Genomic DNA, 16145 nt, shown 5'->3' with positions numbered 1-16145 from the left:
GCCTCAATCCGTCCCTGAAGGCTGAGATGGTGTGTCGAGACACAAACATCACTCTTTCTCAGTACATCTCCACGGCTGTCAGACTGGATAATCTGTGCCGCCAATACAATGCTCATGCGTCCGCCACATGTTCACTACCTCACCCCATATCAGAGGGTTGCTACTCGGAATCCATGCAGGTGGGGAGAGCTTGTGTTTCTGAGGAGGAGCGTCAGCGTCGCACTCAACAGCAGCTGTGTTTCTATTGCGGGAAGCCAGGCCATCGAGTTTATCACTGCCCAGAGAAACCTACCACATCTCTAGTGGGAAAAGCTAACACGGTGTCTAAGCTTACCCTCCCTGCCTTTCTACTCAATGGTAATGAACGTTTTCATGTCACAGTGTTGATTGACTCAGGCTCGGCAGTCAACCTGATAGACCGTGACCTGGTGCTCAAACTCAAGCTGCCTGCTATCCCTTGTACCCCACCTCTGAGAGTGACTGCTATCAACGATCAGCCCATAGGAGAAGGGCTTCTCACTCATCAGACACCTGTAATGGACTTACAAATTGGATTATTTCACCACGAGAGACTATCATTTTTTATTTTTTCCTCCCCCTCCAATCCCATCGTCCTGGGCCTCCCGTGGCTACGGCTTCACGATCCGCACATTTCATGGAAGGAGGGAGAACTCAAGAACTGGTCCAGAACCTGCCTGGCAAACTGCTTCGCTGATCCTACGCCACGCCCATGCCTCTCTACTTCTGTCGAAAGCCCTGAGTCCTCGTCCCCAGTCACACTCCCCAATGAATACCGTGACCTCTGGGATGTTTTCAGTAAAGAAAAAGCAACTAAATTACCACCACACCGGTCCTGGGATTGTGCTATTGACCTCCTCCCGAATGTCATGCCCCCCAAAAATCGTGTTAATCCTCTCTCTCTTCCAGAAAAAAGAGCTATGGAGGAGTATATCGAAGAAGCCCTTGCTGCAGGGTATATCCGATCGTCTACATCTCCGGCTGCGGCAGGGTTCTTCTTCGTGGAAAAGAAGGATGGAGGCCTACGACCCTGCATTGATTATAGAGGTTTGAACGCCATAACCATTCCTTATCCCTATCCTCTTCCACTAGTCCCCGCAGCGCTTGAACAGTTACAGGGGGCTAAAATATTCACCAAGCTGGATCTCTGCAGCGCTTATAACCTCATCAGGATAAGAGAGGGTGACGACTGGAAAACTGCATTCCATACAACACAAGGACATTATGAATATCTAGTCATGCCTTATGGACTTACTAATGCCCCTGCTGTCTTCCAGTCTCTCATCAACGAGGTATTTAGAGACATGCTCAACAAACACATCATAGCATACATAGATGATATACTGATTTACTCCCCCAACCATGAGGAACACGTCAAACATGTGCGGGCAGTCCTCAAGCGACTTGCTGAGCATCACCTCTATGTCAAGCTCGAAAAGTGTGAATTCCACTGCCCCTCCATGTCCTTCCTAGGCTACGTGCTCTCACCTGAGGGGGTAGAGATGGACCAATCCAAGGTGTCTACGGTCACAGCCTGGCCTAAACCCACTACGATCAAAGAACTTCAACGCTTTCTGGGCTTTGCCAACTTTTACCGTCGCTTCATCCGTCACTACAGCACCATAGCTGGACCACTCACCTCACTACTCAGAGGCAAGCCCAAAAAATTGTCATGGACTGACCAAGCCCAGGCAGCTTTTGAGAAGCTAAAGCGAAGTTTCACATCAGCACCTATATTACGTCATCCTGACCCCAGTCTGCCCTTTGTAGTAGAGGTCGATGCTTCCAACAGCGGAATTGGGGCAGTACTTTCACAACGCCAACCGGATTCTGGGAAGTTGCATCCCTGTGCTTTCTTTTCGCGCAAGCTCACGGCAGCCGAGATGAATTATGATGTGGGAAATCGGGAGCTTCTATCCATGAAGGCTGCTCTTGAGGAATGGAGACATTGGCTTGAAGGCTCCCAACACCCTTTCCTAGTCCTAACAGACCACAGAAATCTGGAATACCTACGTGAGGCCAAACGAATGAATCCTCGCCAAGCCAGGTGGGCCCTCTTCTTCACCAGGTTCAAATTCTCAGTCACCTATTGACCAGGTTCCAAGAATGGGAAAGCGGATGCCCTGTCCAGAATCCACGAAACTCTCGAGCCACCAACTCTCCCTGAACCCATTCTCCCTCGGTCTGTTCTCATAGCCCCAGTACAGTGGAGCATTGTGGATGAGATCGAGCGGGCCCACACCACAGAACCCCCTCCGCCAACCTGTCCACCTTCCAAGTTATATATACCTACCTCCATGCGTCAACGAGTTATGCAGTGGACCCACGAAAGCCCAAGCTCGGGTCACCCCGGCATTCAGCGTACCACCCAACTCCTACGTCATAGATTTTGGTGGCCATCACTTAAAGCCGACGTGGGAAAATATGTCAAATCCTGTCCCATGTGTGCCCAATCTCGTACGAGCAATCTACTTCCAGCTGGATTATTGAAACCGCTGCCTACTCCACGACGATCATGGTCTCACATTTCCACAGACTTTCTCACAGATCTACCCGAGTCTCAGGGGTTCACCACTGTAATGGTGGTTATTGATCGGTTCTCCAAGGTCTGTAAGCTTATTCCCATGAAAGGGTTACCGACAGCCATGGAAACCGCCCAAGCCTTGTTCCACAATGTGTTCCGTAATTATGGCCTTCCAGAAGACGTCGTCTCAGATAGGGGCCCACAGTTCACGTCATGGGTTTGGAAGGAATTCTGTAAACAGTTGGGGATCAACGTCAGTCTAAGTTCTGGATACCATCCCCAATCTAATGGCCAAGCTGAACACCTGAACCAAGAGTTGGGAAGATTCCTGAGGGCATACTGCAGTAGAGAACAGCATCGCTGGAGTGAGTTCCTTCCCTGGGCAGAGTATGCACAGAATTCTCTAACCCACTCTTCCACAGGCCTCACCCCATTCCAATGTGTCCTCGGCTACCAACCACCATTGTTTCCATGGTCAGGAGAACCCTCGGACGTCCCTGCAGTAGATGATTGGTCCAGGCGGAGTCAGGAGGTTTGGGAGTGAGCCCATGTACGCCTTCAAAGGGCAGTCCGCAGGCAGGAGATCCAAGCAAACCGCCATCGACGCCCCCACCCTGCCTACCGGGTGGGCCAAAAGGTCTGGCTCTCCACGCGGAATCTAAAATTGCGTCTCCCTTGCCGTAAGCTCAGCCCAAAGTTTATTGGACCATTCCAGATCGTTCGCCAGGTTAACCCAGTCTCTTATCGTCTAGAATTACCCAGGGCATATCGTATTTCCCCTACCTTCCATGTGTCTCTTCTTAAGCCCTTTCACGAACCACAGACAACCAACCCCGCCTCCAGTGAACCACCTCCACCCCTAGACATTGACGGTTCCCTCGCTTATCGGGTACATGCCATCCTTAACTCCCGTTGTCTAGGAGGCCGTCTTCAATACTTAGTGGACTGGGAGGGGTATGGCCCAGAGGAACGTTGCTGGGTAAACGCTGCAGATATTCTGGACCCGTCACTCACGGAGGAGTTTCACCGTGCCTTCCCCAACCAACCTGCACCTCGGCCTCGGGGACGTCCACGTCGTCGAACACCTGGAGGTGTTCCTAGAGGGGGGGGTTCTGTAACATCACACCCAGATCCAGAACACCAGAGGGAGCCCTCGCCCGAGTATTAGCACTCTCGTACTCACTTCCTGGTTTGTTTTAGCATTTAAGCAGCATGCTCCCTTTGTTCATTGTGAAGTATCGTTCCTTCGTGACATACTAAGCCTTGCCATAGTTCTGCTCTCAGATTGTTTCTTGTGTATGATCCTTGCCTTCGTCTTCGACTTCGAGTTTCGGTTTTGTGTTTCGGTATTGATTTTCTAGTGTTTGATTTCCGACTTTGAACTTGGCTTCGTCTATACGGTTTATGATTCCTGCCTGTGTGAGTTTAAATAAAGATCTGCACATGGATTCGAACACACCTGTCTCCGACAAGTCATTACAATGACACTAGTCCTTATGATTAATGGGGAGAATCTATAGCATACTATAGATTTTTACTGCTTTTGTTATATGAAACTGTAGACAGAATACTTCTTTCATCACTCACATGAACAAAAAGAGTTTATGTAAAGTCAGTATAAAACAAAATTTTTAATGGGGATTTCACAGGACACAGACCTCCATTCCTGATATTTTCCTGATAATAATTGTATCTTAGTTTAAGACATATATAAACACATAAATAATCTGAATGAGGGCGGCATTCTATCATTAAGAATGCTTGACTCACCAGTAGGCGGAGACATTTTGACATAAAAGCTTCAGTATCCTACAAATTCAAAATTTCCAAATAAAATCCTACAAATAATAAATCTGTTTAATAACTAATAGGAAATTTTCAAAAGGAGGAGAGACCAGTACTAAAAATAAACTGAAACTTTGTACAAATAAGACATTAAGACACTTACATTATATGACATACTGTATATAAACACTAACACTAACACTGTAATAATCATATCAGTTCTTACAAAGTGGAACATATAAGGTCGTATTGTTAAATGTGTATTATGTAAGGAAAATGATGTGTTTGGTGTAAAAAAAAATATAGTATGATTTTAAACATCAGAAATGTTCAACAGTGTTTGTAAAACCATAGTACAATTTCTTTTGCCTTTTATATCTTCACTTATGCTGACAGAAGATTCCATTGAAACTTTTCCTCCTGTTCCTGGAAAGATGTGTTGTGAAATAGCTGTGTTAGAAGAAACTTGTTTTTTCTGCTTTCTCAGGGAAACAAAATGAAACTGTAAATAAATAAATGTTAGTTCTTCTTTCTCTTTCTTGCACCAGTGTTATCTAAATACAATTGTGTAAAATGAATTGTACAAAACTCTGGATAAGGGCATCTGCCAAATGGCAGAAATGTAAATGTAATTGAGAATTCCCTTGAAAGTATGTAGTCAGGTTGATTTTTCCTTCTGCTCTCTGGACCACTTCTTCCATAGGGAGCATAGGTCTTTTTGTTGGACTACGGTGATTTTGGTGCAGACCTGAACAATGCTATTTAGACTATTTTTCTTTTATAGAGAACCTATTGAACCAGCACATAAATGAAAATGTTTAAACACTCTTGATAAAAGTTAGATGAAAGTTACTTAAAACACTCTTACAGACGCCAAAAGAATTTAGCTTTCTCAGCAAGTGAATTCTCTGATGTCTCGTCTACACAATACAGCTAGTTTTCTCATCAAATCTCAGTTGCGAATCAAACACTTTTCCCAAATACTTGCATGTTTGTACGATTTGTACATCTTCTCTGTGAATGATGCTGGTTTTTTGGTTTACCACTACACTTCTTAATGCCTGTAATTATTTCTTTAGTTTTAGTCACGATCAACAAAGTTGCCATCACACCATTTGACAACTTGCATGTGAGTTGGGTTGAAGGTTATATACTGTATATAAAGTGACCAAGTCATTTAAGGTGAGCTCTTTTGCCGTTTTGGTATTTGGCGTGATGGTATTTTAAAATATTTTAAAAAGGTAAATCTAGATAATATATCAAGAATAATAAATATAAAAGTCATGATATCTGCATTTTACATTCTATTATTCTTTTACATTTTGAGTATACTGTATATTCTAAAACATATGAATCTCTGAAATCTCTGTATCAATTTAATACATAAAACAAACAAACAACAAAAAACACTGGTCATACACATGAGGGGACCCATTAGCCATGAACATGAATACTTGGTAATAAATGGAAAGGTCATGGTAAATACTGAAGACCTATAATTTTTTTCCATCTTGTATTATCATACTATGAACAATAATCAAACACTTCACAAGAACATTACACCATAATGAGGCTTTAATATCACTCTATTATTAACATGCTCAGACACTTTATGTGGACACATATGGTATATCCCTTATGGAATTCATATGCAGTGATTTATTCTACAGCATGTACACATTATAACCGGATTAACATTTGGTTTGCAACAAAATAGCAATGTGTGCAATAAAACTAAAACTATAGACAACACAGATATATATGTGACTTGTGTGTCTATGCGTTTGTGTTATGTGTGTATGTCTATTTTATGTTGTGATTTCATTTTTATGTATACTACACGTATGTTTAATTATGTTAGGGTATATGTTAGGTACTATAATTGTAGTATCTAAAATGATCAATAAATTCATTTATATTTGTTTACAGTGATTACACAGGTAAAAATTTTGAGAAAGCAAAGATCTATGCTTTCTATGAAACATAATAAGCAATAAAACAGACAATTAAAATGTAAATCAAATTAAAATTTAAATCTAATTATAATTTGAGTTTGTAAAACTGCATACATTCATTCCAACTAAGCAAAAGCCACACCTAAGTTTACTCAAAGCCAACTGGTGGAATTAAGTGTGGCTCCTGTTTTACTGGATTGAAAGCCTGCATCTACACCAAACCCTTTCTCAAAACCCTTTCATCTAGCCATCAACTTTAACCAAATTTCCTGTTACCACCCCCAAACTACCTGTTTTCTGGTATTTCTCTTCGTAGCCATTGTTTTCTCCTCTACAAACATAATCATCAGTACAAATGATATGTGTCTAGAATTCTTAAGGCGTTTTTGCTGTTTGAGGAATGTTTTATGGCAGTGACATAAAAATGTCAAACTTGAAGCTACAAGACATGTTCATGCTTTGTAGACAGGTTTACTGGCATTGTTCACGGTAACAAAAATGGTTTGATCCACTGACTCACAGTTCCTCTCTGCTCCTTGATTCTAAGAAACAAAAAAGGAAAAATTGAAAATATTCAAAAGCCATTATTACATTAATATTTCACAACACATTTAAATTTTAGAGTACATCTGTGGCATGTAATGGAACATCTTAAATTGTGATTTAATGCTTGTACAAGAAATCAAAAGTATAAATAAATCTCAATGGGTCCTTAATAAAAAATAAAGAGAGGATATAAACATGGTTTCCTGTTAAATTTAACATAGAAATGAGAACGATCCCACGTCTTTGCAAACTACAGAACAAATCTATAATAACATTAATGCAAAGTATAAAATAAGAGTACTATTAATTAAAACTATTTTCTTAACCTTACATTTGTTTCTAACCACTGTCTTTCCACCTGAGGTTTTTTTTGGGAAGTGACAGAGAGGTCACATAAAGAAGCACTATACAAATAGAAAGTGCTACTACTAAGAACCAGGAAGTCTCTGTGGAATAGAAGTAAAAAGCAATAAATAGCTGTGCTTTCTGGATAGTTAATACAAAAGCATGGTAGAAAAGCATATTTATAAAATTTGCAAACATGATTAATGTTAAAAACAAGAGAAACAAGATTATTGCAGCTTCTTCCAGAAAGTAAACAGTGTATTAATAACAAAAGAAAAAGCAAAATAAGAAACGCAAATGATGCACAATAAGAAGCCATAAAATTACTGACACCCTGGGTTTTGCTACTGTGTACCTAATCTGCAGGTGTCCTAATTGTAGTTGCATTTTGAAAATAATTCATCATTACACTGTGAGTAACATGTTAGTATGATATGATGGGTAACATAAGTATAATCAAGTAAGTGTAAATAAAATAAAAATGAAAAATTTAATTGTAACTGGCCAAACAACACAAGCCTATGTGTACATCACATAGTTATGGACACACCACATCACTTTGAAACAGAGATTACCAAAGAGTCACTTTCAGGCCCTTAAGCAACTAACTGAAATGATGGATTGCAAAAGAAATTAGTAAAAAAAAATTGTTCTATATTTTACGATATTTGTCATTTAAATATAATGTATAATGAAGTGATGGTATCTACATAAATAACACTGTATAAATACATATTAATATTTTATACAAGATTAATATAATATTATCATTTCAAAAACCTAAAAAACCTTATTTGCTGCCATTTACCTTGCTGCCAGGATTTGCAGTGCTTACATCAGCAGCTTTACCTCTGTCTGTTATCTTTATATTATTATATATAATTCTGACTTACCCAGCTACCCACATTATAGAGTTATGCTTTTTTTATGCTTTAAACTTTTCTGTTTAAAAAAAATCTATGTAATACTACATAATGCCACTAATGGTGCCTTTATTTTAATGACAATATAACTGAAAATTAATGTATCAAATGTATCACCCAAATAAAGTGTTTCCCACTATGAACAATATTTATCACCTTTTTTTTAAACTTTTTAATTACTTGTTGTTCTTCTTTTCCTCTGATAACATATGATGATGAGGAAGATGATGATGATGATGGTGGAAATGCCTGTCAGTAATAGAACAGTCTTTGTGTCAGTCATATTTAACCCAGAACCATTCTCATCTCCTAGAGGAAACATGCTAATTAGATTACAATTTACACATAATATCATCCAATAACAATATCATGCTATAATAAAAGGGTCCATGTGTATGTGTTGATAAATAAATCATGGTGTTTGTATATGTGCATGCTCACACCTTTATCAGGGCAGAGTTGTTTCACATGTTTCATCTCCATAATTGTATTTTTCCAGCTCAATGGGTTGCTATGATTACAGATGATAAAGCTGTTACTAACATGCAGTGAGAGGGAAAGGAACGTGTCTCCAGATGTTTTCTTTTCCCTCAAATCACAATTATTATTGTAGCAGTGAGAGGTTACTGAGAGCTTCTGAGCTTCACAGGTGAGAGTCACATTACAGGTGTCATTGCTTTGCTGGAGAGGGTCAGACAGGACTGGTTTCTCCACTGGATCTGAGATACACACATAGACATGCATTACTGTAACGCTAGTCAATGTACACACACACACACACACACACACACACACAGACATTATTTTATTATTATGTATTACTTAACTGATAAGGACACTATTATTATATCAGTAGTGCATTTTGAATATAAGACTTACCCAACACATGTAATTGGTATGTAGTTTACTTGTGTTTTATTGAGGTATTTTTATTTTGAGGTTTTTTTATATTTTTTAGTCATTATTATTTATATAACTTAAAAAATTAACTATCCAGCCAACAGGTAGTCATGTATTTGAAGAGTTTGACGGTGGATTTTGGAGTTTGGACAGAGAGATGCAGATTAATGGAATAAGAATAATAAACCGTGGCTTTGTGTATTTCCTATAGCAAGTCAAAGTCAAACCTGCATAAACATTCCTAAATCTGTTTGTACCTGACATTTCATCAAGAAGGAAGCTCAGAAAAGCAACTGTTTAATGTTGTAAAAACACACAACCTCAAAATCAAAGTCAAAGTAGCTTTATTGTCACTTCAACCATATATAGCTGATGCAGTACACAATGAAGTGAAACAACATTCCTCCTAGACCAGAGGTGCTACACATAACACAGACAAAGTACAGTGATGCAGACTAACATAGAGCTATGACACAGAGATGAAAAAAAAAACCTATAATTTAAAAATTAAAATTAAACTAAAAAATTAAACTACAGTTAATTAAACAGTCTTTAAGAACTAGACATACAACAGAAGTGCACAGGGAGACAAGACAAGACAAGACAAGAAGTGCAGACAAACAATAGGCCGACTTTGTGCAATGAACAAGACAATGTACAAAGAACAGTGTATACAGTGATTGCAGATATTAAAGCGACACATGTAAACAGGATTAATATAAATATATATAAATGTAAAGTGGCATGTGCGTGCAAACAGGACAATTCAGTGTGTGTGTGTATGTCTGACTATGTCCAGCACGGTTCAGTTCTTTTTTTTGTGCATGTGTGTTATGTATGTGTGTGTGTGTCCGTGTCCAGCACAGTTCAGTTCTCCTCTGAGATCAGATCTTGGTTGTATGTGTGTGTGTTCATGTGTCCAGTTCAGCTCAGTTCTCTGTTGAGATGCCTGATTGCCTGAGGGAAGAAGGGTGAAGAGCATGTGTGAGGGGTGTGTGGGATCATCCACAATGCTGTTAGCTTTGCAGATGCAGCGTGTGGAGTAAATGTCTGTGATAGAGGGTAGAGAGACGCCGATGATCTTCTCAGCTGTCCTCACTATATGCTGAAGGGTCTTGCGGTCCAAGACAGTGCAATTCAAAAAACAGGCAGTGATGCAGCTGCTCAGGATGCTCTCGATGGTCCCTCTGTAGAAGGTGGTCAGGATGGGAGGTGGAAGATGAGCCTTCCTCAGCCTTCACAGAAGTAGAGATGCTGCTAGGCTTTCCTGGTGATGGAGCAGGTGTTGAGTGACCAGGTGAGTTCCTCCGCCAGGTGAACGCCAAGGAATTTGGTGCTCTTCACGATCTCCACGATGGACCCATCGATTGTCACTCTTTGCTCTCCTGAAGTCAACAACCATCTCTTTACTCTTGTTAACATTCGGAGACAGGTTATTGACTGTACACCAGGCTGCTACTTGTGGCACCTCCTCTCTATATGCTGACCCATCATTCTTGCTGATGAGACCCACCACGGTCGTGTCATCGGTGAACTTGATGATATGATTAGAGCTGTGCATTGCTACACAGTCATGAGTCAGCAGAGTGAACAGCAGTGGACTGAGCGCACAGCCCTGAGGAGCTCCAGTGTTCAGTGTGGTGGTGCTGGAGATGCTGTTCCTGATCCGGACTGACTGAGGTCTCCCAGTCAGGAAATCCAGGATCCAATTGCAGAGGGAGGTGTTGATGCCCAGCAGACTCAGCTTCTCGATCAGGTGCTGAGGAATGATCGTGTTGAATGCTGAACTGAAGTCAGTGAACAGCATTCGTAGGTAAGTGTCTTTATTGTCCAAGTGTGTGAGGGCCAGATGGAGGATTGTGCTGATGGCATCGTCTGTGGAGTGATTTGGACGATATGCAAACTGCATGGGGTCAAGTGAAGCTGGCAGCAGGTTCTTAATGTGCCTCATGACGAGCCTCTCGAAGCACTTCCTGATGATTGGTGTAAGTGCAACGGGACGGTAGTCATTGAGACAGGACACTGGAGACTTCTTCGGCACGGGGATGATGGTGGTAGACTTTAGGCACGTTGGGACGATGGTGCTGCTCAGAGAGATGTTGAAGATGTCTGTGAAGACATCCGCTAGCTGTTCTGCACACTCCCTGAGCACTCTGCCAGGAATGTTGTCTGGTCCAGCAGCTTTCCGTGGGTTAACTCTGCATAGAGTTTTCCTCACGTCAGCTGTGGTGAGACAGAGCACCTGGTCCTCTGGAGAAGGGATGGTCTTCCTCGCTGTCACGTCGGTACATGCCTCAAACCGAGCATAGAAGCTGTTCAGCACATCTGGAAGGGAGGGATCACTGTCACAGGCAGGTGGAGCTGGCCTGTAGTTGGTGATGGACTGGATGCCTTGCCACATGCACCGAGTGTCGCTGCTGCTCTGGAAGTGGCCGTGAATTCTCTGGGAGTGTGCGCGCTTTGCGTCTCTAATGGCTCGAGACAGTTTAGCCCGTGCTTTTCTTAGGGTGTCCTTGTCTCCAGTTCTGAAGGCAGAGTCTCTGGATCTTAGCAGCGCACACACCTTTGCGGTCATCCACGGCTTCTGGTTGGAGGGTATGGTGATGAACTTGGAGACGGTCACGTCATCGATGCACTTCCCGATGTAGCTGGTCACTGATGCCGTGTACTCCTCCAAGTCAATAGAGTCACCGTTGGTTGCAGCCTCCCTAAACATGTCCCAGTCAGTGCACTCAAAACAGTCCTGAAGAGCAGAGATGGCTCCTGCTGGCCAGGTTTTAACCTGTTTCAGAACCGGTTTAGAGCATCTGACGAGTGGTCTGTATGCTGGAATCAACATAACAGAGATGTGGTCTGAGTAGCCGAGGTAGGGGCGGGGCTCCGCACGATACGCACCGGGAATGTTTGTATAAACAACATCCAGCGTGTTCGTCCCTCTCGTAGCAAAGTGCACATGTTGATGGAATTTAGGGAGCACTGTTCTGAGATTTGCATGATTGAAATCTCCATCGATGATAAACAGCTCATATGTTTTTCATGAATATGCCAATAAGTCAGACACTAAGCATTCAGGCCCTCACAACCAGACTGTGCAACAGTTTCTTCTCTGAAGCCATCTACATCTCTACTTTTTCCTAAATGCTGCTACAACTATTTTGCACACCAAACAGGCTGTATACTGTGTATTTCGTATAGTTGATTGTCTGTCTCTTGTCTTGCACTGTTTACACAAGGTTGCAAACATGCACTTTGTGACTAGGTTAATTTATCTTTTTACCTTTAGCCCTAGTTCTGTTTTTTTTTAAACTTATGTAGCTCTGTTTCATGTAGCACCATGTAGCTTTGTTTCATATCACTGTGTACTATATCAGCTATATATGGTTGATATGACATTAAAAGCCTATTGACTTAAATCTTGACTAGTTGCATAGTTTAGAAATAGAACAGAAAACCTACAACCTTTGCAGAATTACAGAACTGTGTAAGACAATCTTAAAAGTGAAACATTATTAGATGTGCCATGAACATTACAGAACTGAGGGCACAAAGGCTTTATTATTGCTACACATAAATCACAGCACAGTGGAATTATTTTCTTTGCATATCCCAGCTGGGGAAGTTGAGGGTCAAAGCACAGGGGCAGCTATGATACAGTGTCACTGGAGCAGGGGGTTAAGGACCTTGACTATTAAAAGGACAGCAGGGAAAAAAGAAAAACAAACTTCATGAGACACCATCCTAAGAAATGAGGGTGAGCTCTTGCCAGCATGATACAACATGGGGAAGAAGATTGGTGAGGAACAGCATAGCATGGAGAGGTTAATAAAGAATGTACATTTAAATTTACCCCAGGCAGTATCTATGCATGCTTACACTTTCAGAAGGGCAGAATTGTTTTATCTCCATAGTTGTATTTTTCCAGCTTACTGGGTTACTATGATTACAAATGATGAAGCTGTTACTAACATACAGTGTGAGGGAAAGGAACGTGCCTCCAGATGTTTTCTTTTTTTTCATATCACAATTATCATTGTAGCAGTGAGAGGTGACTGAAAGCTTTTCAGCTTCACAGGTGAGAGTCACATTACAGGTGTCATTGCTTTGCTGGAGTGAGGCAGTAAGAACTGGTTTCTCGACTGGATCTGAGATACACGCATAGACATGCATTACTGAACACACACACAAATTATTTAATTAATTATTACTTAACTGATGAGGACACTATTATTGTATCAGTAGTGCATTTTGAATATAAGACTTACCCAACACATGTAATTGGTATGTAGCAACATTTACAGTGTATTCACCAATTGCTGATGCTTCATAGATTCCAATGTCATTCTTTTGTATGTTCTTCAGTGTCAGACTGTAGGTTTCCTCATTGAACTCCACCTTGTCTTTATAACTTCCAAATACTTTACTTGGAGGATTTCCATTATATCTCACGATATTGTTTTCCGTGTTAAATATCCAGCCAATATCATAGAACTTTTCAACTTTTTTTTGCATGACCAATTTAACAGAACTGTTAACCAGCTTAAAAACATCACTGCACACTGTAAAAAAAAAAACAGCAAAGATAAACTATTTAGTTATGCTGTGATTACTTGTGTTTTTATTGAGGTGTAATGTTTTTATTTATGTCATTATTATTTATATAATTTAACAAATTAACTATCCAGCCAACAGGTAGAACTAGTCATGCACTGGAACATCTATGTAGGTCTGTATCATTTATTACATAATCCAGGGCTGTTTCCCAAACTACATTCATTACACTAAATCCATTTTCTTGCGGCACGAGGCAGGGGACACCTTGGAAGTGGTGGCAACCAATCACAGACACAATCAAACACACACTCACACACTACAGACATTAGACTACAGAATTTAGTGATGCCAATCGGCATACAATGCATGTCTTTGGACTGGGGGACTAACCACAGAGGTGTGATGCAAATGTGCTAACCACTAAGCCACCATGCCCCCTGTACACCAACATGCTGTAAAATAACAACTCTATAATTTAGGAGGGAGAGATGGACACGGCGAGGCCAAAGGGGGAAGAGAGAAAGCCAGTGGTCCGTTGTCGGGCAAAGGGGTGGAGCAACGCCTGTCACTAAGCAAATGGGGGGACTGACACCCTCTGCAGGACAGGGGGGCAGGGTGTCATCCTCTTCTAGACCAGGAATTAGAGTGACATCCATTGTGGAACCAACGAAGAGTGGGTAACGGCTACCATCTAGGTGGGTGCCCCAACCAGAGGAAGGAGGAGCCTGACCTCAGGCTTGTCCAGTAGAGCCTTTAGCCTGGTGAGATGCCTTTGGTTCTCCCAGATCTGCTTGTACTGTTACTGCCAGAAAATTCATAAAAGCTAGAGCTTTCTGTCATGTGGAGGTAAAGACAGATGCATGCACAGAATTGTATTTATTGCAGCACAAAAATTAACTACTAGATAGATACAAAAACAGGAATCAAACCGTGCACAAAACTTGTTCAAATTCAGGAATACACAAAAACTGGATCTAGGTTAGGAAACACACACATTAAATAAAAGGTACGGAGACAAAGTGCATAGTGAAATGAAACAAGTCAGCATAGTGGACAGAGGAAATGAAACACAACTAAACTGAGCTAAGATTTGCAGAGTTGCCCTCTAGTGGTCTGTTGGGAAAATGTCCAAGGTATCCATAACAATTACATTATTTATATTTTAGTCACTAAAAATGATTTCCTCATTTGTAATTGTAATTTGCTAAAACCATAAATATATTTAAACGAAAAAAATTTTTTTTTACTTATTAGTAGTTTTAATACACTTAATATAATAGCATTTTAATTTCTTACTACATTTTTGACACAAAATTTTTTCAAATGATCTATACTTCAATATAAATTTTCAGTACATTTCCTCACTTGCACAGACAACCATTGCCACAATTCCACACATGATTTGTTAAGAGAAAACAAACAACACAATTATTGGATTCCTTTCTTTTAATATAAAAGAACACTAACACTGGATAGTATTTATGATCATTCAAGTTTTTTAGTACTACATTATTAACTCTAATTTGCAAGTTTGCTATCCAAAGTTCACTCAGTATATCAGAGCACTTTAACCTCTTCAGTCAGTTTAGATAATTAATTACCTGTAACTGAGACCAAGATGGAGAGAAGGAGGACGAGATGAATCACCAACGCCATCATGTATCAAAGCTTCCTCTTCAGGTTAAGGAAGATACACTTATGTGATCAAATGGAGAACAAGTAGGAGGGGTTGTGGTCTATTTGCTTGGAACAAAACAGGAATAATGCATTATTTCTTATTATAGTAATACAATTATCATATAAAAATTATATTAATGTGTTATTAAGTTATAGTCACAGCTGACTTTGCCCCCTTTTTTTCACTGTTGAACAATACTTCACATACCCAAGATGGTGTCCTGGCAGTAGCACCAGCAGCTACTCAGGATCCAGAATGGTGGTTTTACAACAGTAAACTTTGAAGAGTTTGATGGTGAATGTGATGACAGAGAGATGCAGATTAATGGAATAAGAAGAATAAATCCATCTGTTAGTGAAGAACCATGGCTTTGTGTATTTCCTATAGGAAGTAAAAGTTGAACTCAAACCTGCATGATCATTCCTAAATCTCTTTCTGCCTGACATTTCATCAAGAAAGATGCTCAGAAAAGCAACTGTTTAATGTTGTAAAAACACACAAGCTCATATGTCTCCCCAGATTCTGCAATTTAGTTATTTCTCTACTAGTAAGTTTATTCACTCAGAAAAGCCTTGTTGGACATCGGTCATAACTGGATTAATGATAATTCACTGACCTTTCAACTCCCTCCGGAAATCGCTAAAACACTGCTGATCTCCGCTCCAGCTCACCCGGCAGAAAGAGCGCAGCGCCGGCACCGTGAGCGTAAACAAAGACGTGGGAAGCACGGCAGCGTTAGAGCGAGGCTAAAGCTAAACCCTCATTGAACATCACTTCCAAGCATCTTTCTTGCTAATGTATGATCTCTGGTGAATAAAATGGACAAACTGCGACTATGGCTAACAACGAAAAAAAGGATCAAGGAATGTAATGTCATGATTTTCACGGAAACGTAGCTTAACAACAACATTCCCAGCAGC

The 16145-nt window shown here is 40.7% G+C and overlaps 1 protein-coding gene across 1 annotated transcript; it reads right to left on the bottom strand.

The window, feature by feature from the left end:
- Positions 1-6734: 6734 nt before the first annotated feature.
- LOC131370791 (CD48 antigen-like) lies at positions 6735-15203 on the bottom strand. The gene is made up of 4 exons (XM_058418305.1): positions 15149-15203; positions 13259-13552; positions 8538-8815; positions 6735-6824 (listed from the first exon to the last, which is right to left on the bottom strand). The coding sequence occupies exons 1-4, from the start codon at positions 15201-15203 to the stop codon at positions 6735-6737; spliced, it is 717 nt and encodes a 238-aa protein (XP_058274288.1).
- Positions 15204-16145: the final 942 nt, after the last annotated feature.

The sequence above is a fragment of the Hemibagrus wyckioides genome, linkage group LG20, assembly GCF_019097595.1.
Source record: "Hemibagrus wyckioides isolate EC202008001 linkage group LG20, SWU_Hwy_1.0, whole genome shotgun sequence".
Classification (NCBI taxonomy): Eukaryota; Metazoa; Chordata; class Actinopteri; order Siluriformes; family Bagridae; genus Hemibagrus; species Hemibagrus wyckioides.
Note: the sequence above shows the minus strand (reverse complement) of the source record. Positions and strands in the feature narration are given on the sequence as shown.

Bases quoted from the DNA above. Each gene is read 5' to 3' on its own strand.
- LOC131370791 (XM_058418305.1), bottom strand. From the start codon at position 15,203: ATGGCGTTGGTGATTCATCTCGTCCTCCTTCTCTCCATCTTGGTCTCA. The intron at 8,816-13,258 runs GTAAGTCTTATA...TGTGTATCTCAG, and splicing joins ATACCAATTACATGTGTTGG to ATCCAGTGGAGAAACCAGTC. The intron at 6,825-8,537 runs GTGAGCATGCAC...TTTGTTTCTTAG, and splicing joins AACTCTGCCCTGATAAAGGT to AATCAAGGAGCAGAGAGGAA.